This window comes from Cynocephalus volans, chromosome 8, assembly GCF_027409185.1.
Source record: "Cynocephalus volans isolate mCynVol1 chromosome 8, mCynVol1.pri, whole genome shotgun sequence".
NCBI classification, from domain to species: domain Eukaryota; kingdom Metazoa; phylum Chordata; class Mammalia; order Dermoptera; family Cynocephalidae; genus Cynocephalus; species Cynocephalus volans.
The window spans coordinates 114,150,298-114,170,609 of NC_084467.1; the positions used below are offsets into that span (position 1 = coordinate 114,150,298).

General features: G+C 54.7%; 2 protein-coding genes across 5 annotated transcripts in view; one reads left to right on the forward strand and one right to left on the reverse strand.

Annotated features, from left to right (window-relative positions):
- Positions 1-740: 740 nt before the first annotated feature.
- LRRC71 (leucine rich repeat containing 71) lies at positions 741-10,238 on the forward strand. Its single transcript, XM_063105849.1, has 15 exons — positions 741-900; positions 3,943-4,092; positions 4,441-4,569; positions 4,665-4,740; positions 4,955-5,032; positions 5,668-5,736; positions 5,965-6,124; positions 6,209-6,292; positions 6,392-6,481; positions 7,066-7,206; positions 7,418-7,511; positions 7,929-8,017; positions 9,262-9,373; positions 9,759-9,880; positions 10,125-10,238. The coding sequence occupies exons 1-15, from the start codon at positions 741-743 to the stop codon at positions 10,236-10,238; spliced, it is 1,668 nt and encodes a 555-aa protein (XP_062961919.1).
- A 2,167-nt stretch (positions 10,239-12,405) lies between these two features.
- Positions 12,406-20,312, reverse strand: part of ARHGEF11 (Rho guanine nucleotide exchange factor 11) — a 107,016-nt gene continuing 99,109 nt past the window's right edge. For all 4 annotated transcript variants that reach the window (XM_063103725.1, XM_063103726.1, XM_063103724.1 and 1 more), the window contains 9 exons: positions 20,142-20,232; positions 19,297-19,422; positions 18,765-18,826; positions 17,615-17,833; positions 16,952-17,314; positions 15,767-15,862; positions 14,558-14,805; positions 14,143-14,332; positions 12,406-13,574 (listed from right to left, as the gene is read on the reverse strand). In XM_063103725.1, coding sequence (XP_062959795.1) covers positions 13,516-13,574; positions 14,143-14,332; positions 14,558-14,805; positions 15,767-15,862; positions 16,952-17,314; positions 17,615-17,833; positions 18,765-18,826; positions 19,297-19,422; positions 20,142-20,232 — 1,454 coding nt within the window. In that variant the 3' untranslated portion in view covers positions 12,406-13,515. The remainder of the gene's footprint in view (positions 13,575-14,142; positions 14,333-14,557; positions 14,806-15,766; positions 15,863-16,951; positions 17,315-17,614; positions 17,834-18,764; positions 18,827-19,296; positions 19,423-20,141; positions 20,233-20,312) is intronic.

Here is a 20,312-nt window from a genome sequence, read left to right on the forward strand (position 1 = left end):
AGAGTAGGTGACGACTTTAAATACAAAATTTGTAAGGAGTGTAATCTGACTCCTCAACTCGTTAGCGGATTAACCGAATCCCCAACCACCAGGATAGGAACCCAGCACCACACCGACTGGGTGCGTCTCAGGACCCTTTCCACCGCCAGGTGCTCACTCCCTACAGACTAGGACCCCGGAGAGTGGACCTACGCCCACCTGGACTCTCCCTCTTTAGTGTCCTTTTACTGCCGCGATCCCTACCACGCCTAGCACCGTGCCCGCTCTTCGGGGTGACTTTGAATTGCTCCAGCCCCCCGCCCCCGCCCCCGTCCCCGTCCCCGTCCCCGTCCCGGTCCCTCCCCGGCCCCTCCGTTCTGGTGCAGTCTAGGATCCACTCTTCTCCCTCCGCCCCGGCCCCGCCCAGGCCCCGCCCTTCCCTCCTGCTCTGGCTCCGCCCTCCACCCAGGCCCCGCCGGCTCCACCTCTGGCCTCTCCCCCGCCCCCTGCTCTGACCCGGCGGCGCCCCCTCTCGGCCCCGCGTGCGCCCTGCGGTTGCCCCTTTCCCAGGGGCCCGCTCACCCCGTGCGGTTGTCTTGGAGAAGGACGCGTAGGGGAAGCTGCCGTGGGCTGGTCGGATCCTGTGGGTGGAAGAGGAACAGAGACCTCTAATTCAGCCACCCCCAGGGTAAGCCCCATAGAGTCCTGTCCTGCCTTCCTGCCCCCACGAGGGTCCCAGAGGCGCTGCGGACGGCACCAGTATGTCGAGTGAGCCGAGCCTGCCGGGGTCCTCACCCAGAGCTCCACGTCTTGGTGCCCAGAGGTCGTCCGGCGCGGTGACCAAGAAGGGGGAGCGTGCGGCCAAGGAGAAGCCGGCGACCGCCCTGCCGCCAGTGGGCGAGGAGGAGTCCAAAAACCCTGGTACGCTAGCGGTGGGGGTTGGGGGATCCGGCCTCAAGGCTGGCCCCACGTGTTCCCACCCACCACTCATTGCTCGGTTGGCCAGGTTTAGTTTCTGAATCTCAGCTCGGTAGATATTTGAATTGAACTTGATCGTAAAGAACCCACACTCTGGTTTGGGATGCTGACAAATACGATGAGAGAGGATGGGAGGGCAGAGAGGAGGTGCCAAGAGGTGCGTTTGAGCAGAGTTTTATAGATATTCATTTCATTTATTCAACAATTACTTTTTGAATGCTCTGCGGCTAGGTATGACAGAGAGCAGAAGGAGATGCACACAGTCCTGCTCTCGTGAAATTTACATTCTCTGGGAAGAGAAAACCATTAGAATTGTATATATAGGGGTGTGGCTCTTTTCTTTGCAAGTGATAGAACCCCAACTCTAATCAAGCACAAAGGGGAATTTATTGGAAGGCTTCTTGATATAGATCTATCAGCTTTGCCATCAGAGAGGGACAGAAACTAGGTGTCCCTGGAATAGAGGTAAAGTAACTTGGGAAAAGGCTCTGATTGTCCAACCTTGGCCAGGTGCCATCTCCTTGTCCATGCTGGTGGCTGGTGGGGGCGGGGGGGGGAGAAATTATGAGAGTTGGAGGAGAAAGAGCATCTTCCAGAAGGGAAGACAAGACAGTATAGAATCCCCTGTAGGTATGAACCCAGTTGCATTGAACACACGCACATACATACCACTATGGTTGTTATACCGAAAATGAAGTGGAACGGGGAGAGAATAGAGGCGGGGAGATGAGTTATGAGGCTCTTTTAACAGCCCAGTCCAGGGATGGTGGTAGTTGGTATAGGGCAGTGAGGGTGGAGAGGAGTGGACAGGCTAGGATCCTTGGAGAAATACTTCTGAGGTAGAAGTAATAAGAGTTGGTGAAGGATTGGATAGGGTAGGGAGTGAGGGACATAGTGAGAGTGATTCCCAGGTTTCTGGACTGGGCACTGGGTGGGTGGAGGTGCCATTCATGGAGATGGGAAAGCTCGAAGGAGGAGCATATAAGGGAGGACCTCTAAGGGGTGATGTCAGCTGGGCAGCTGGATGCATGAGTCTGGAGCACCAAAGAGAGGTCAGGTGTGGAGATGTGACTTTGGAAGCTGCTGATGTTCTGGTATATTTAAGCCCTGGGAATGAAAGAGATCCCGGGGTGGTGGTGGGGGATGAGGGGCGAGGTGGGGAGTGTAACTAGAGAAGAGGAGATAGCTCAGGACCCAGCCTGAAAGGCTGTAGAGGAATAGCAGCTCAAGGGAGCCTGAGCAGCCTCGGCAAAGAGGTAGGGAGAATGGGAGTGATGACTGCACAGGGACCCTGGATTGGGCAACACGGAGATCACAGTGGCTTCAGCAGGCACCACTGTGTACCCTGGCAGAGGCAGATGTGGGCTCACATGGAGTAGAGATGGCTGATGTAGGAAGGGGTATAGGTTTAGAGGAAATCCCATCTGATGGCTTCTATTTCTCAAGAAGCTATAAGGCAAGGTCATTAATGAGCGTGAAGGAGTGTGGGAGAGGAGGAGAGCGGAGCCGCGCTGTTCAATAGGTAACTTGTAGCTAAACTGCAGAGAGAACATTTCCACCATTGCATTAAAGTTCTCCAGGACAGTGCTGTTCTAGAGCAGTGCTTCTCAGGGTGCTGTCCTTGGACCAGCAGCTTTGGCACTGTGTGTGAGCTTCTTAGCAATGCCAACTTGTTGGCCCCTCCCAGTCTACGGAATCAAAATCTTGGGGGATGCGGCCTGGAAAAGTGTTTCAACAGGCCCTTCAGGTGATTCTTAAGGTGTGAGTGAAGCAAGGAAGGGTGAGGGACTCTTCCAGCAGAGGGGACAGCCTGGGAAGGCAGGGAGGTGTGCAGGAACCAGCCGTACAAGGGGGTCACCCCAGCCTCCCTGTGCCTTTTCTCATCTGCTTGGTCCATTCACTAGAGCTCCCCATGTGCCTGGGGTCTCAGTGACGGCTCCACATATGAGGAATCTGCTTCTCGCCCCTTTCCTCAAGAACCTGCAGACCTCTCTGTGTCCTGCCCCCACCCATGCTGAGCACACGTCCTGTCAGTCCCTCCACACCCCTGGAGTAGGCTCCCTACTGCTCGGCCGCAGGAGTCCCTTGGGCACAGCACTGGCTGCCCCTGGCCTGGGTGGTGTTGCTGTGGGTCTCCAGCCCTCACCACTTGGCAGGGACTCCCCTCCCATCTCCAGGAACCACTTCTTTCTGGGACGCCCATGGGGAGAGCTGGAAAGAGCAGCGGTCTTTTGGGGACTCAGATACCTCGAGTTTGCATAGCCTTCAGGATGGGAGGCGGTGGTGGGCATGTCTGAACTGACAACTCCCTAAGGAGTTAATATTTCTAAAGCATTTAGAACAGCGCTGGACATTAGGAAGTGCTAAATAAGTGTCTGTTAAATAACTAAGTGCCGCTCTGCTGGACCTCGGTGATTGCGTAGGGAAGTGGGTGGGAGTGGAGAGGAAGTCACATCAGGCCTGAGCTTCTCTCTCCGTGTGACCCTGCGCAGTCCCAGCAGGGAAGGGGGACGTGGGCGGAGGCTGGGCTGCGGACACCCACCCTGTGGGAGGCAAAGGCCCCACCAGTGAGTGGAGAGCAGGGGTGAGAGCAGCCTTGACCCATGGGATGCGTGGGGAGCCAGCACGTAAAAGAGGCGTCCCCGTTGTCTACATCCCACGTCCTTTAGCCCCCTTCCTCCGAGCTCTGGCTTTCCCATTGTACATCTCAAGTATTTTCAACGTCGATCTTTACAACGGATCTTAATTTTTAAATGGCTGTAAAGACGTCAGTCTCCGAGTAGGGGCGCCCGCCAGCCCTGAGGCCTGAAGCCGGTGCGGGCCTGCGTGGGAACGCGGGCTCGGGCGCGGATCCCCGGCGGGCGTGGGGCGGGGCTGGGCGGGCGTCTCGGGTCTCTGCTGCCCTCTCGTGGCGGCGGTGGGCTAGAGCCCGTGGTTGTGGCGCGGGCCCGCCCTTCCCCTAAACTCTACTGCCCGTCCCTGCAGAGGAGTACCAGTGCTCCGGGGTCCTGGAGACCGACTTCGCCGAGCTCTGCGCGCGGTCGGGCTACACGGACTTCCCCAAAGTTGTCACTCGGCCCCGCCCCCACCCGACCTTCCTCCGCTCCGCGTCTATGTCGGAAAAGCCCACCCTAGGTGAGTGACAGTGGAGCCCGCAGGTGTCTGCCAGGGCGATCTCGTCCATCCCCAGCCTCCCATCGCATGGTGGGCCGAATACAGGCACGCATGGCAATGTGCGTGTGAGTGAGGGGCAGGGATTCGAGGGGGCGGGTGGGGAGATGGCGAGTCTCGAATCTTCCTTCCCGAACCCAAGGAGAGGCGGGCCTAGCCCGAGAAGCAGTGCCCCCAGGCTGGCGCCTCCAGCATTTGCGGTTACTCCGATCCCACCCGGTCGGTGGCAGTATTCCCGGGCACCCGTGGGCCTGCCGGGCGTGGGGCCCGGGGCGGTGGTTCTGTCTCCCCCTCCTCACCCCTGCCTTCTAGACGATCAGCGGCTGTCGGCGTCCTGCAGCCTCAACAGCGTGGAGAGCAAGTACGCGTTCTTCAGACCCACCATTCAGGTGGAGCTGGAGCAGGAGGACAACAAGGCGGTGAAGGAAATCTATATCCGCGGTGAGTTCCCCCCGCCCCCGCAGCCCCCAACTGCTCCCTCCTCCTCTCCCGTCCTTTCCCAGGCTTGAGGAGCCTTCCTCCTTTCCCTTCCGCAGGTTGGAAGGTGGACGATCGGATTCTAGGTATCTTCTCTAAATGTCTGCCCCCCCTCAGCCAGCTGCAGGCCATCAAGTGAGGGGCACTTGGGGATGAGCGGGAGGCCAGTGTGGGGGATGGGGCTCCTGGTTGCTTGGGAGAACAGAAGGGAACGGAAGACCCTGGGTACTGTGGGGAGGTAGGGGGTGGGAGATGAGGAAGGGTGTGGCTGGGGAGGATTGTGTGGGGGGAGGACTTCCAGGAGGAGGTGAAGCTCCAGCTCTGTCTCTGTACTTCCCACCAACTCCAGCTTCTGGAAGGTGGGGCTGACTGATAAGACCCTGTCCACCTTCATTGCCCTCCTGCCTCTCTGCTCATCCACGCTCAGGTGAGCAGAGGGGAGAGGTCCCCAGTGCCTGGGCAGCCCGGCAGGGTGGGCTGTCAGTAGGGAGTAGTCTGGGGACAGAAGTGGCAAGTCACCCACTGCTGTAGGCCTGGGCTGACATCCCTGTGGCAACAGGGTGCAGTCAGTGACGGTTGGATCATGAAGCTCCTATCTGACCAGAAGCCAGGTCCCTTTTTCTGCCCACACCAGTGCCCAAAGAGCCCAACCTTTGGGGCCTCATCCCTTCTCCTCTCCATCAGTCCCACCACCCTCTCCCTGACGGATTTCCACATATGTCATATCAACATAAAAATAACTTGTCTATGTGAAAGATGAAGCAGCCTGAAAAGGTGAGCAAAAATAATAAATTACACAAAAGCATGGATACCAAGAGGTGGGGATCATTGAAGGCCAGCCTAGGGTGTGCCTTACCACAGGTCACTAACTAGGGAGTGGCCCCTTCACATGGCCACACTTCTGGAATTTTAGACTAGGAATTGTCACGTATTTCCTAGATTGGGGGGCCATCTTTTCACTCCGTTTCATAGCTGCTCCCCAGAGACCCACACTTTCTCAGTCCCTCTCCCTTAGCTGGTCTCAGTGGTAAGTCCTAGTTCTCAGATCTTCCTCACCCTCAGGAAGGTATCTCTGGAGGGGAACCCGCTGCCCGAGCAGTCATATCACAAGCTCATGGCGTTGGACAGCACGTGAGACTCCTTGCCCTTAGCCCCCTTCTCCGGGCCTGTCCCCCATTCCAAGCCATCTTAGTCCTCACCCTTCTTTGTCCCTCTAGAATCTCCCTAGAGGTCCTCAATTCCTGCCCCTCCACCCTCAGACCAGATGGCCCTCCTCATGTCCCCAAGTCTCCCAGATTCTGGCCAACACCCAGTACCCCGTGTTTCCAGTGATCCTCGTTCTTCCTCCCGCTGCCCCAGGATCGCGCACTTGTCCCTGCGAAACAACAACATCGACGACCACGGGGCACAGCTCCTGGGCCAGGCGCTGTCCACGCTGCACAGATGCAACCGGACTCTTGTCTCACTCAACCTGGGCTTCAACCACATCGGGGACAAGGGCGCGGGCTACATCGCGGAAGTGCGTGCGCGGCGGGGAGGGGCCCGTCGGGAACAGGGGCGGCTCAGCCCGGCCAGCTCAAACGTCCCCTCCTCGCCTCCTCAGGGTCTCCGATTGAACCGCTCCCTGCTCTGGCTGTCCCTGGCCCACAACCGCATCCAGGACATGGGCGCCCTGAAGCTGGCTGAGGTGGGTGTGCCGACTGGGCGGGGCCGGGGCGTGGGCGGAGCCGTAGAGTGGACCCCGACTCCCCCAGTGTCTGACCGCGAGATGCCGGCCGCGCCCCAGGTCCTGCGCCCCTTCGAGCTGACGCACAGTGAGGTGGTAGAGCGCCGGCGCCTCCTGCTGGAGAAAGGGACGCAAGAGCGATTGCGATCGGTGAGGAGCCACCGGACCCGGGACTAGCAGAGCCTCTCCAACCCCTTGAGCCCACTTCCCCGGTCGGCTGCTTTTCAGCTAACTGTCCATCCCTCTGCCCTCCCTCCCTCTGCCGTGATTGTCTCTCTGACTGCTGCACAAATCTAACAAAAGTTGCCAAGCCCCTGCTTGGTGGCCTCTAATTGCAGACCCACTGTGTGGCAGTAGTGTATTGGTTAAGAGAAAGGACACTGGATTTAGTATGCTTGGACTTGAAATCTGGCTCATCCACATACCAGCTTGTGACCTTAGGCATGTTACTAACCTCTCCGTGCCTCAGTTTCCTCGTCTGTAAAATGCAGATCATTGTACCTACCTCATAGGATTGTTGAGAGGATTTAATGAGTTAATTCATGTAATGCACTTAGAACAGTGATTGGCTCAAGAAAATAGTAGCTAACTTTTTAGCATCTTGGCAGGGAGATGGGTGGGTGTGGTGGTGCTGTCAGCCCGACTGCTACCGCAGGTGTGAGGCTTCCCCTCATCCCTGCACTGAGGAAGGGGCACTGGCTTCTTTCTCCATTCCCTCCCATTTGTGAGTATAGCCCTCTTCCTCTCGACATGGGGACTTCCGTGAGAAGGGTCAGATGATGGGGGTCAGCAATGTTACACTGGTGGACAAGACTGACAAGATGCAGACAATGAAAACCCCTAAGGGCCTGGGCAAGAAAAAGGAGAAGTCAGGGGTAGGTGTGCTGTGGGGAAGAGGGCCTTGGGGCTGGATGGACAGGGGAGGGAGCTTCCATGGTGTATAGATGGGGGTGGAGGGAAAAAGCCCAAGTGGGCCTTTGAAGGTTCCTCCTCAGGCCCAGGAACCTAACCTTGGCTCCTTCCCAAACCTACTCCCCATCCCCCAGGAAGGTAGGACTTTCATCTCTCTTCTCATATCCTCCACAGGAAGTGGTCAAGAAAGAAGAGAAGTCAGGGTCCGGGCAGTCACCCACACAAGGAACCCCTAAGAAAGAAGACACCACAAAGGCAGGCAAAGGGAGTAAGTACTAGCATCCTTCTGCCACACTACCTGTGTGGAGGAAGGAGGGGCGCTGGGCAGGATGCAGGAGGTTGTTCTCCGCCTGGATGTGCCTGCCTGCCTCTGCCTGCTAGTCTTGCCATATCCCTTTCTGGACCTTACTTCCTTCTCACAGTGAGAGGATGTGGAAAGCCCCACCTGGCCCAGACATCTTGACCCATCACCCTTCACATCTTTTTGGGGGCTGGACTCCCTTGGCCTTATTCTCAGAAAAGGAGCCCACCTCCCCTAGCTGGGCCTCCAGCTGTTTCTATTGCACCCAAACCCAAAGCTCTCAGAGTTCAGGGAGTCTTTGCCTCACCTAGTTCATTCTCTCTGGGGAGCGAGGGTGGTATTGGAGGTCTGCACCATGCATTCTGGGTCCTCTTTTGGCCCCAGAGGTAACCATCCCTGAGCAGAAGCCAAACAAGGGAAAAGGGACCAAGATTGGGACCAAAGAGAAGCGCAGCATCCTCCTGGAGTCTGAGGTAAGCTGTCAGAAGCAGAGGTCAGGGCGCACATCCCTGGGATCCCAGGCTTGCACAGTAGTCACCCCCAGCCTCTCCTGGAATGTGGTCTCCAGCCCTGTACTGCGGCAGCAGCCACTTACCTTCAAATTTTGCCCTCCACTCCTGTCCAACCACACCCCAAACCCCCTCCCATCCCAACTGGGCCTTGGTGTGGGAATAATGGTGCTCAGAGCTCCCTTCTCCCTTCCAACTTGGGCAGGGCCCCTCTGCCTTTCCTTGTCTGTTAGTAGCCCTCACTTTGGACCCACTGTCTTGACCCAGGCTGCTTCCCCAAAGGCTATCAGTTCATCATCACCTCTGTCATTTGCTTGTACAGTTGCACAGGGAACAAAGTGCGTTCTTTCGCCCCTCTCTGCAGCTCCCCAGGGAAGGCAGGGTGTTTGTAGTCATAGTGTCACCCCACCCCATCACGTCCACGGCTCCTGCAGATCGTTTCTCCTTTGGCCCTGGATCCTACCATTCCCCTCTCAACTTGGACCAACCTGTTCCTTGCTTCAGAAATCTTCCTGGGCTGCTGTCCCCATAGCTCCCACCGCTCTCAGCTGCCTGAGGGTTGTCTCTGTCCTTATATTTTTGTCTCCTCCATCAGGAGTCTCCCTCCCCCCCCCACCTCCCCCCACCAGGCAGGGAAGGGCCCCCTCTCCTTTTAGGAGTCTTCTCTGACACTCAAGACAAGATCTTACAAAATAAGAAGTTCAGATGGAGGAAGAGGGTGGGGCTGCCTTTCAATTCCTATTTTGGTCTCTGCCCCCATCTTGATCAGGCTGCTATTTCTCACTAGGACTACCACAATTTCTTTTTATCCTGCGTTCAGTGTCATCTCCCTCCAGTCCATTCCCCTCGTTGCTTTGTGTTAGGAAACACTTAGTAACCCGAATGCCAACATACTATTTCATGCCTCCAGAGCCTTTGCACCTGTTTTCTTTGCCTGGAACACCTTTCCTGGCTAGATGTCCCTCCTCTGTGCTTCTCTCGCACTTTGAGCTCGCCTCCATCAGTTGTCACACTATACTGCACTACTGTTTCACTTTCTGGCTCCAACACACAAAGGAGCTTCTTGGGGGTATGGGCTTATTTATCTTTGTATCCCCCAGCACCTAGGACAAAGCTGGCACTCAAAATATGTATGTTGAATGAATGAACGAATGGCCTGTTGACCAGCTCCCTTCTTCTCTGCTGCAATTAGTATTCTGCTTTAGCAGCTGGTTGCTGAAACTACTGAGATGATCAACCCTCTCCTGGAGCCTGTGGAGCACCGAGATGGGAAAGTTTTTATGCCTGGGAACAAGGTCCTTTTGCACCTCAACCTCCTCCGTATGTTTCCCAACCTCGCCTGGAGCAGATTGGTTCTCCCACAGTTGGGCATCATGTTGTCAGAGGCCCTCTTGCACAGGGCTGGGGCTGAGGGGAAGTGCTGGGTCAGGTAGGAGGCCAAGGGTAGGCAACTAGAGAGTAACAGAGAGATAGATGGGGGTGGGGGATGGAAAATAAAAAGGATGAGGTAAGTCAGATGGGGAAGGACTCAGAGAAGTAAAGGAGAGTTGGGGTGAAGGGCTAGGACAGGGAAAGGTAGGCCTGAGCCAGTGAGTCTGGAGGTGTGGACTTGGGAGGAGCCAAGTTGCTGAGGGTATCTGGTGAGGGTGTTAGGTGAGAGTGAGGCTGTTGGCCTAAGAGGCCACCTGACTGTACCTTCCACCAGGAAACCGCATCACAGAGGTGGGGCTGGAGGGTTTCCTCACAGCAGTGCAGTACCAGGTGCAGTTCTCCAAGCCCAAGAGTGCATCCAAGGGCCCAATGGGACTGCTGTGGCTATCCCTGGCGGTGAGTCCCCATCACTCTCCGGCCACCACTGCAAGCTGCTTGTTTCCCCATTTCCAAGGAATGTCTGTAGTTTCCCTGGTTCTTTATCACAACATAACCTCTATTACTCCTGCCGCAAGACCAGAAATCCTAATCACTCTGCCTCTTCTCCATGTCTCCCAGCCCCTAGCCCACCCTGCTCCAGGACATTTTCCCTAAAGGGGAAAAAATGTCAGCTGTCAGCCTTTTTTTCCCTCTCTTTCAGAAAAACTGCTTTGCCCCACAATGTCCAACATACACCATGATCCAGGAGCTGATGCTGCCAAGGGACCCCATAAAGGTCAAACGGGAGGAGGAGGCCATGGCTTTCCTCACCTAGCCCCCTCCCACATTCTTCCTGGAGACTCTGGGCCACAGAAGCATCTCCTGTCCCTGGGTGGGCTGACCTCCCTGAGGGAGCTTGTAGACCAATAACAAAGTCTATTGCTGCACTTTTCCTTGAGATTGTCTGAAAACTTTGTTCCAGAACTACTTGGAACATTTGGACCCTGGGTCTATTCATGTTACATGGCCAGAAATGGCAGAAGCGGTTGTCTGAATTGCTTTCTGGTTCTGCTGGGGATGGTTTCAGCCCTTCTGGCATCAGCTAGCCCAGGGCATTGCTCTTCTGCCTCCTGAGGGCTTGTTCTTGCTTGCTCAGGCAAGAGTCACTACCCCACTGCATTCCCTAGAGGCCATGCGCTATGCCAGCGTTTGCATTCAACCTCTGGTCTCACAGGCAGAAGGGGAAGACCTGGGACTGGGACTGGTAACAAACAGGCACAAGCTGTGGGAGGAGGAGTAACAGATAGCAGGGTAGAGGAATTAAGGCAGGCTCCCCCCCGCTTCCTTCTGCTTCTACCTGTCTGGCTGGCCCAGGTGTCTGACTGGTTTGGAGGAGAGGGAGGGTAAGGCTCAGCTTAAGAAAATGCAGAAAGACTTGGCCAAAGGCCACTTTGGAGAGGGTGCCATGCCTCTCAATATCTACACAGCAAAGGCCACACATTAAACTTGAACCCTGATAATACTGCCTGCAGTGTCAGTGATCTGAAACCAGAGACACAAAGTGATACGAGGGCCAAGGAGTTGGGTCAGGCCCTGCACCTTTCCCCTTCAGTGCTGCCTCCACCAAGGTAACCTGACAGTGCCTGAGAGCACAGGACTGGCTTCTGGGGAGCCACTTCCAGAGAAGGTGCACACCTTTGAGTAAATTTAACCTGTTCCGGGGCCGGCCTGTGGCTCACTCGGGAGAGTGCGGTGCTGATAATACCAAGGCCCCGGGTTTGGATCCCATATACGGATGGCCGGTTCGCTCACTGGCTGAGTGTGGTGCTGACAACACCAAGTCAAGGGTTAAGATCCCCTTACCGGTCATCTTTGAAAAGAAAAAAAAAAAAAAAAAAAAATTTAACCTGTTCCACATGCCTCAGCCCCCACTTCCCTCACTCTGTTGCCCCTGCCTTCCCAGAACTCCCTTGTCCTGCCTGGCTCACTTTGCATGTGGCTGCGTTGCTCTCAGAGCCTGTCTTCGGCCTGAGTGCCTGTAGCCCTCATGGTCTGACAGCCTTGGCCGCTGAGCTTCTCCAGATAAAACCTATCATTTCTTTGAGTTCTCAACACTGAGCACATTAAGGTGCTCAAGGATGATCAATCCTCCTGGCTTTTCCAGTTATCCCTGCCCAAGTCCTCTAAGGCTTTGGTGACACGTTACAGCCCTTATCCTTATCTCTGCTCTTTATCACTGACTTCTGTATCAATTTTGATGCCCAGCTAGACTGCAAGCTCATGAGGTCAGAGCCTAGCAACAGGCTAGGTGGAGGAGTTAGAGTACTTAGGGCTGAAAGAGAATTTGTTATTTAATCTAACAACGAAGCCCAAGAGACAGGTGATGGATGGTTACAGTCCTGCTGCTGTGGCTGCATCCCCTGCGCTGTCTTCCAGGGGGGTGTCCGAGCCTGCGGGAGGATGATGCTGATGAGGTACAGGCAAGGATTGAGGTGACCCTGCTCCTTATGTTTTGCCTTGAAAGTCCTGAAGCTCATTGAGGGCAGCCACTGAGCTTTCTTGACTCTGGGTCCACTGTTCCTTTATAGGGAGGGTATTTCAAAAACTTCGTGGAAAAATAGAATTAGAAGATAACTTGAATCTTTCCATGAATGTTTTGAAGTACCCTTGTGTAAGTGTGTGAGTTCAACATCTTTTCAGGTTATCTCTGTGGGGATTGTATAACTTAGTTTGCCCAGCCCTAGTCTGGTGAGCACACATCTGAAACTTTGGGAGAGAACATGCAAGACCTAGGTCTGGAGTCTGATACTGGGTGTTAGGGGGGCTTCCTTTGGTTCCCTCTGTCTGCTCTTAACCATTCTCCCAGAGAACAATCACAATGTCTTTTACCACAGCAGTTCCAAGAATTACACACACACCACCACAATTGAAGAATATTTAACTTTTCTTAAAAAAAAAATCTTAACCAAGTAAGGAAGAAAATAAGAGTATACATTATCTTAACAGCAAAACAGTCATTTCCATATCTGTATTTTATATATTATATATATATATTTATATATATATATGTATATATACACCTAGCACAGTGTGTATATTCTATTCATCAGTGGGGAGGAAATGAGAATGTGGTGATAGGGCCAATGTGGCGGTGGCCCCTGGGGATGGTCCTAGGTTAATTCAAGAACTCCAGTATTCGAATCCCCTACCCCTACTTCCTAGGGCCCAGTTTTCAGCTCCGTACCTGCTACACTGGTTTTCTACAGGGTTAGGGTGGGGGAAGGGTGGACATAGGTGGGGACCCCATGGGTTCCCATCTCATGAAGATGAGAAGTCCTGGGGAGAGGGAGTAACTCAGCACCGAGCTGCAGAGGATGGGCTCCTGGAGCTTGGTGGGGCTAGAAGCTGGGAGACCTTCCTGCCCACAGGGCACAGGGACACTCAGGTCTGGTTCCACCTTCAGGCCCTGATCCTGAAGCTGGGCTGTTAACTAGGAGATACAAGTGAGCCCCTCTTCCCTTAACAGCCCCTTCTGTAACTGCCTCCAGAACTCCAGGAACAGAAACAAAAAGGGTCAAAGTTATTTACAATAGCAAAGATGCACATACAGTACATACATATTTATAGGAAACCAAAGTGACAGAGAGGAGAGGGGAGACACCCACCTCTGCCTGGGGTCCTGTGGAGGAAGGAGGGAGGAAGAAAGTGCATTTACACAGACGCTCCTTCTTTCACTTGCAGGTCTGAGAACGCCACAAGTACAGGTGTACAGCGTACACGTGTATGTGGGGTGAGGGGCGAACCACTGAGTGGGGGCCTTTCAAATGCAGTCAGCATGCTTAGGGGCAAACCACTGAGTGGGGGCCTTTCAGATGCAGTCACGAGGCCTTGGAGGGCTGGGCTGAAGGGTGGGGAAAAGACACTGAAACTTGACTCCAATCTGAGCAGACCAAGCAACATGCGGGTCTCCCCCTTGGCCTTGGCTGGACCCCAGTTTCCCTAACTGCCTCTTCCACGGGGAGGAGGTTTGGGGTCTCTTCACCCTGTGCCCCTGCCTCAGGCCAGTCCCTGAAGGAGGAGTGGGGATGCGGAGGATTTGGTGGTTTGGATGGTTACAGTCCTGGTGACATGGCTGCATCTGCTGCGCTGTCTTCCAGGGGGGTGTCAGAGCCTGCGGGAGGATGACGACAGTGAGGAACTGGCCAGGCCTGAGGTGACCCTGTCCCTTATGTTTTGTCTAGAAATTACTTGTGCTCATGAGAGCAGCTCCTTCAGTGCCATACATCTGTGACAAAGCACTCTCCTCCTCCATAAACCCTAGTTTCTCACGAGGGCTGAAAAGGGCTGTCTACTGAACCCCACTGCTGTTTGGTTAGCCCCCAGAGCCCCTCGATCAGGCAGGTGTGTGCTTTGTCTTCCTGAGTTAGAACATAGCCATGTCCCTGAACCATCCAATCTGGTTCTGAACCATTTAATAAGAATAGGTCTTAGATGAGAGACCAGGCTCCCCCTGGTTCACTGCCTCTATATCACAATGAAAAAGAGGGTTCAATTCTAAGTTTCCCATTTTTCGGGGAGCTTCTGTGGGGCTTCCCTAAAAATATCCCTTTCCGAAGCTGAGGGAATGAATTAGTTCACCCTCAGAACTCCCTTCTCTCGTGCTGCCTGGCGACATTTCCTCACAAGTTGGTGGACTTCTGCCCCATCGTAGGCACAAAGAATGAACTGGCTTCACTCACCATCCTCAGGGCAGGGCCCCAGTTCATGGCTGTCCCTGGAATCAGAGGCCAGGGGTTCCTTGGCTGGAGGCAAGAGGGAGCTGTCTGTCCACCTAGCTGCCTCTGTGTGGAAAGTGCCCACAGGTGTGGTGCCACCAGACGACTCTCCACCAAGGGACTTGAGCAGCTCTCTGTGGGCCAGCTCCATGTCCTGCAGGAATTGTAGGGGGAATGTCTGCTCAAGTTTCTATTAATAAGGCCCCTGGGGGAAGGGGTCAGACTCTGTTCTGTGCTGGGCCCTGGGGATGGGGATGATTTAAGGTTGGCTGGGTGGGCCAAGGGAAGAGCCCCAGGTCAGGACACACACCTGACTCAGGGAATGGTCTTGGGGTGATGGAATGAAGGCTTCCAGGGACCCAAGCCCTGTTTCACTCACCTTGAGCCTGTTGAGCTTGAGGGTGAGTTGCTCGATGGTTCTGAAGATCATGCCCACATCCCTGAGGGCCAAGCTCGGGGGAGAGCGGCTGGGGCGTCTTTGATTTCCACCGCCTCCCTGCAGCTGGGGCTGAGGCTCCATCTGCCAGGCAGGAAGCCTGTCAGGCTGGGAGGGGCTCGTAGGTGCCCTGGAAGGGTCAGTGCTTGAGTCCAGAGGTCCTGCTGGCATGCTGACATAAAAGCAGTTCCCTGTCCCCATGACAAAGAGAGAGATTAGGGAGCAAACACAGAAGTCTAAGCCATCCTCCCCTCCTTCAGTGCTCCCCGTTGCCTGACAGAACAGGGCCAGGGAAGCCTTTATAGATGAACGCAGAGCACATTGCCCACCGGTCCCCTGAAAGCCCTTCATCTCCAGAGAGCCTTCCCAGATGACAATTTTGCTCAGTGTGGCCACTACCAGGGGAAGATGCTTAGTGGTGGAAGTGAAGGGTGAGGTGACAGGGCTGTGGGAACAAAGAATCCAGGAAATGAGGAGCGGCTCCTGCGCCAATAAAGGAAGGGTAAAGAGATGTTGGGCTGGTTTTGGGCCCTTTTGAAAAGGAGCAGGCAGTAGCCTCTTTAACCTGCCTCAACTCAAGCTCTGCTGATGAACTTCAACACTGTCCCCTGCCCCAACTGCCACCTATGTCACAATCCTCCATAGATACCTTCATCCATCAGAGGGAGGTCAGAGACAGGTGGAAGAAGTACATGGAAAGTCTCCAACAGGGCAGTAAGCACAGGTAAACACCGAGAAATATGGAAGGCCATTTAAACCTATTTCCACAGTGACACTGAAGTGTGGCTGGGGAAGGGGAGGTGGTTGTTCCAAATGTCAGGTTCAGGACACTGGGTCTTGGGCACCAGGCCCGGCTTCCCCGCCCTGTATCAAAACTGCACAAACTGCTGAACTCTACTGCTTGGAATGGGCCTGTGCAGCTCCCGACAAGTGGTTTCTTAAAGCTGGAGGGTAGACCTGATGGCCCAGAGTCTATTTCTGCGACTTCAGGCCCACATCCTACTCCTCACCCATTCCACACAGTTGAGGGAGTACGTATGGGTGTGTGTGTGATGGCAGGCAGGGATCTGACTCCCAAGGCCCAGCTCTGCCCCCACCAGGTCCCACACTCCAGCCCTGGCCTGTCTTTGGCTCCAAGGAGAAGTTTATTACCCGTAGCCTTTGTTCCGCCTTCCACTTCAGGTGGCTCAGGCTCTGACTGGCCACTCTCTGGTAGTGCAGGGACAACCTTGCTGCCTGCCACCTCAGCTGCATCGACACCACCACCACCACCACCAGGGAGAGGAGAGACCAAAAGATAAGGCAGGGGAAGGGAGAAAGAGGAGGAAGGAGGGAGTAAAAGAAGTGGGTGGGGGGAGGAGAAAAAGAAAAAGGGAAGAACACAGTGAACACAAGATCATACATGATTATATCCCAGGGAGCTGCAGAGAACTTTCCACCAATTCACCGAAAACAGAGAAAGAAGGTCAGTTCCCAGAAACCCAGGAGAGGGGGCAGACCTTGGGCAGATGGAATGAAAAATGCTACTGGCAGGGGAGGCAGAACGGAGCGCTAGGGAGGATGGGTAACCCTTTTGCACTAACGTCGACCCACCCCACCCCTTGTGAGCACCTGGCTTCCTTTCATCTTTCCTGCCACTCTCCTCAGTCCAGCCTTCTCTCTTCCTCAGCTTCCTCTTCCCAGCTGGGCCCTCCTTCCCTTGGGCTCACTCCTCTGGCCACACCCACCTGTCCTCAGCCACCCTGCCCGCTAGTTTCAGAGCTGGCCACAGCTCCCCACCCTGGGGAGTCCTCCCTGCCACCTTGTTCACTCGGTCACACCCTCTCACTCTCCAAGTGTATTCCCAGCCTTGTCCTGCAGCCCCTCCAGTCCTGGCTGCCACCTCTCTTCCCTTCGCTGCTGCTCTCTGGAGTGACTGGCTGCAAGCCTCTGCCCTTGTCCTTCTGGGTCTGGGCTCCTGGGAAAAATAGCCACAGCTTTCCCTTAGGGCTAGAAGATCAATGAAGAATGCTAACAGAAACTTTTATTGGTAGGTGATGTGTGCAAGGCTGTAGGAAACGTCCTCATATATTATGGAATGAAGTTGAGAGATAATTCAGTTTTATCTAAGGTCACACAGATATTAAGTGGCAGAGCTCAGGCTTTAAACCTCGGCTGACTCCAAAGCCTTTGTGTGATATCAATGTGTGTCCTTTTCCCAGGACCCAATGCAGATCTCTGCTCACATGGTACTCAAGATGCAGATGGGGAACGAGCTAGCCATTTGGAAGACTGCCTCTATCTACCCTAACAAAAATGGCCATTTGTCTCCTCAGTGGACACTCCAATTTATTTTACCTTTTCTCACAACTTTGTAACTTCCTGCTGCCTCTGTGCTTGAAGGCTCTTCACCTGGATTCCTATCCAGCTCGGGAGACTCCCAGATTCCAGAATGTCTGGTCCTTGGGGGCAGGTGTTCCAGAGAACAGAGAGCCACGTCTTCCTGCTCTGGCTGGCCCTCCTCTGGCCCTGGGAGCTGGGTGTTGTCCCCTTCAGCCCCAGTGGGAGCTTGCCCTGGGGAGCCTGGGTCCCAGGGGTGAGAGGTGATGCTGATGACAGAAGGTGTAGGTGTCAGGTCATCCTCAGGCTCCCCGGCAGCCTGTGTTTCCATGGTGTGACCTGGCAGCAGGCTCCACAGGATCAGGTGCCGCAGGTTCTCCACTGGAGGGGGAAACAGGGTGATGGCTTCCCTAGCACAGGACTGCACACCATGGCTGCTCCCTGCCCCCACCCCCAATGTGGTGAGCCTGCCTCAGTCACAGGGTGGAGTTGGAGGGCTCTGGCCAGCTAGCTGGTGGCAGGGAGAGGGGTTGTGGAGAGTAACATTTGTCTCTCTGCATCTCTCTCTCCTCAAGCACAACCAGGGAAAACCTTCGAGCAGGTGGAAGGTGAAGGAGCCTGCCGGTTCACAGTGGCTATGCTACTGGGGGCCCAGGATGGAAGGGTCCTCGAGGCACTCACCATCTTCCAGGGCTGAATCAGCGAGGCCTTCCATGAACAGAGGGCCTGGGAGGGACAGGTAGAGGGGGTCCCTTGTCCTGATGCCTCTGTTCTCTCCATCCAGGGACACGGAGGGGTGAGGCAGGGCACCCAGCTCCTCTCCCTCCACACTGCCCTCCTGCTCAGGATCCTCTAGCAGTTCTGGGTGCTTCCCTTGGACCTTCTGCTGGGGCTCAGTGCCTGTTTTAGATGAAAGGAAAGTGTCAGGAAGGGAAAGGGAGAGGGCACCTATGGGTGAACCCATGCTCAGCTGTGGATCCAAGGGGCTGGGAACATTGACTGATTCATTCTACAAATGTATACTGAGCAGCTCCTATGGCCAGGCTCTGTCCCAGGCTCTTGCCATACATCGGTAAACAAAACAAAGGTCCTGCCTGTCTGAAGGGACACAGAAACAAAACAAATAAGGAAATTATGTAGTTTGTTAGAAGGTAAGTGCTATAGGAAAGAAAAATAGAGCAGAGTATGGGGGATCAGAAGTGCTGGTTACAGTATTAAACAGGGTATCCTTTGTTGCAAAAAGGCCATTGGAACAAAGACTTGAAGGAAGTGAGAAAGTTAAGGAAAAGCATTCTAAGTAGATGGAAACAGAACAGGACCCAATCAGGGAGCTCTCCAAACCCAAGGCTCCAAGTTATTTCACAAAAAAATTCTCAATGAGAATTCTGTTTTAGAACCCACCCCCTGAGTCCCATCCAGTAATTGCACCTTAAACTCTTTGAGCTCTCCCTGCCTCCTGTGCTTCCTGTTCCCATAGTCTCTGCATGCACCTCACTCTCCAACAGTAACCCTGGCTGAATGATGCAAGGAGCCCTGGACTCGCCCCGACTGCTCCTCTCTTCCTCCACTGATAAACCTGTCACCCCAAGAGGGAGGGCCCGAATCATAGGTCAAGTGAGCTAGTTTACACTCTCAAGTCTGTTCAGTCTGTTCTCCTTCCTATTCTAGGCTCTTTCTTCCTCCCATCTCGTTTTTTCTCTACTCTCTTTATCGAAACCTCATACCTTCAGCCCTGCTGACGGACTCTCTCATCACCCCCTCCCCACCCCCGACCTGTGCCTACAAAAACTGGACTGGGTTGGGCTCCCACAAGATAGTTCAGGGCACTCACCTCCAGGTAGCTCCTCAGGTTCTGGTTCACTGTGGAACACTTCTGAGTCATCCAGTCCTGCCCTGAGGGAAAAAACCAACCAAGAGTGAGAGAAGATCACTGGCATGAATTCTGGCTCTCTGCCAGTCAGGAGGTCAAGATGTCATGAAATTCCACCCTGGCCTCCCATGTAGAATGGGCAATGAAAGAGGAGGGTCCAAGAAGGGAGGTGTCAGGCCTTGTCACCTGCCTGGTCTGGATGGCAACCTGGAGAGGAGGGTGGGTGCTGGCCAAGCTTCTCTGGTCCCCTGTTCTGCACCCCCCACCCCACTTCAGGAGCAGGCTCCATTATAGCCAGATGGAGGGAGAGCAGACAGGGCTAGGCAGAGATGTGGGGGCATGTTTCTCTATCTGCCAGAATGTGGAGCTGTTTCCCTGCTGGCATTTCCCTGCTGAGGCTGTACACACCCAGGGCAGAAAGGCTTAAAAGCAGCAGGAAACAGGTGGCTTGGAGTGGGGATGGTGTGGGGACCTGGAAGGCTAAGCAATGCACCTGCTGGGTGTGGGGCCCTGGTGGGCAGGCTCCTGGGGACCTGGGGGCGGGGGATGGACAGGTATCGGGGTAGCTCCAGGGTGCCTGGTGGCGTTCCGCACTGCCTCTTCTAAGAGCTCCATCCATCTGTTGCTCAGCAGGAACAGAGAGGACTGGTGGTGAGAACAAGACCAGGGCACACACCATTCCCTGCTCACCCACTGCTTCTCCATGCCCTGCCCCGAGGACCTCTGCCTGGCAGCTGCCCATCTGCTCCCTCACTCCTCACTGGCTGCTCCTGTGGAGTGATATTACTTTCAGCTATCATTTACTGAACACTAACCCTCTGTCATGCTGGGCCAAGCATTCTACATATGCTTTGTCTCTCAAAATAACTCTCTGAGAGGTAGCATTATCCACACTGTACAGATGAAAACTTGGAGGCTGAAAGACTCTGACTCAACCTGTCTCGTTCCACTGTGCCACGCCACTGCTGCTGTCAGGAAACATGGGGAGGGTGGACGGCCTGGCTAGGGAGGAGGGGCCTGGAGGCAGGCACCTGGGAAGAATGCACAGAATTCATGTGCTTGATCGGGAGGGAGGGGGAATAGAAAGAAACGAAGCAGTAGCAGTGGCGGGAAGACAGCTGGGAATTCATTCTCCCTGTAACAGGCCTGGGTACAGGTTGGGGTGACGATCCTCTCATAGCTTCTCTATGTCTGTCCTACCTCCCACTTCCCTTCCCAACTCCCCTTCCAGGGACTGCTCTGGGGCCCAGCCCTGGCCTCACTGTCCACCGTCCTCATACACACCACCCTTGTCCCAAGGGGACGGCGGTTACGTGTGACCCCTCAATCAATTCTCACGTGTTCTTGTCTGATGATGTCAATGCAACCAACTCGTAGATCTGGGGTGGGCCCAACTTGGAGGTGCAGATGATGAAGAAAGCCCGTTTGTCTGTGTGAGAAAACGAAGGTAGAAAGGTCTGTTTTGGGGGTGGCAGGTGTGACTGCACTCTGGGCCAGGGTGACAAGAGT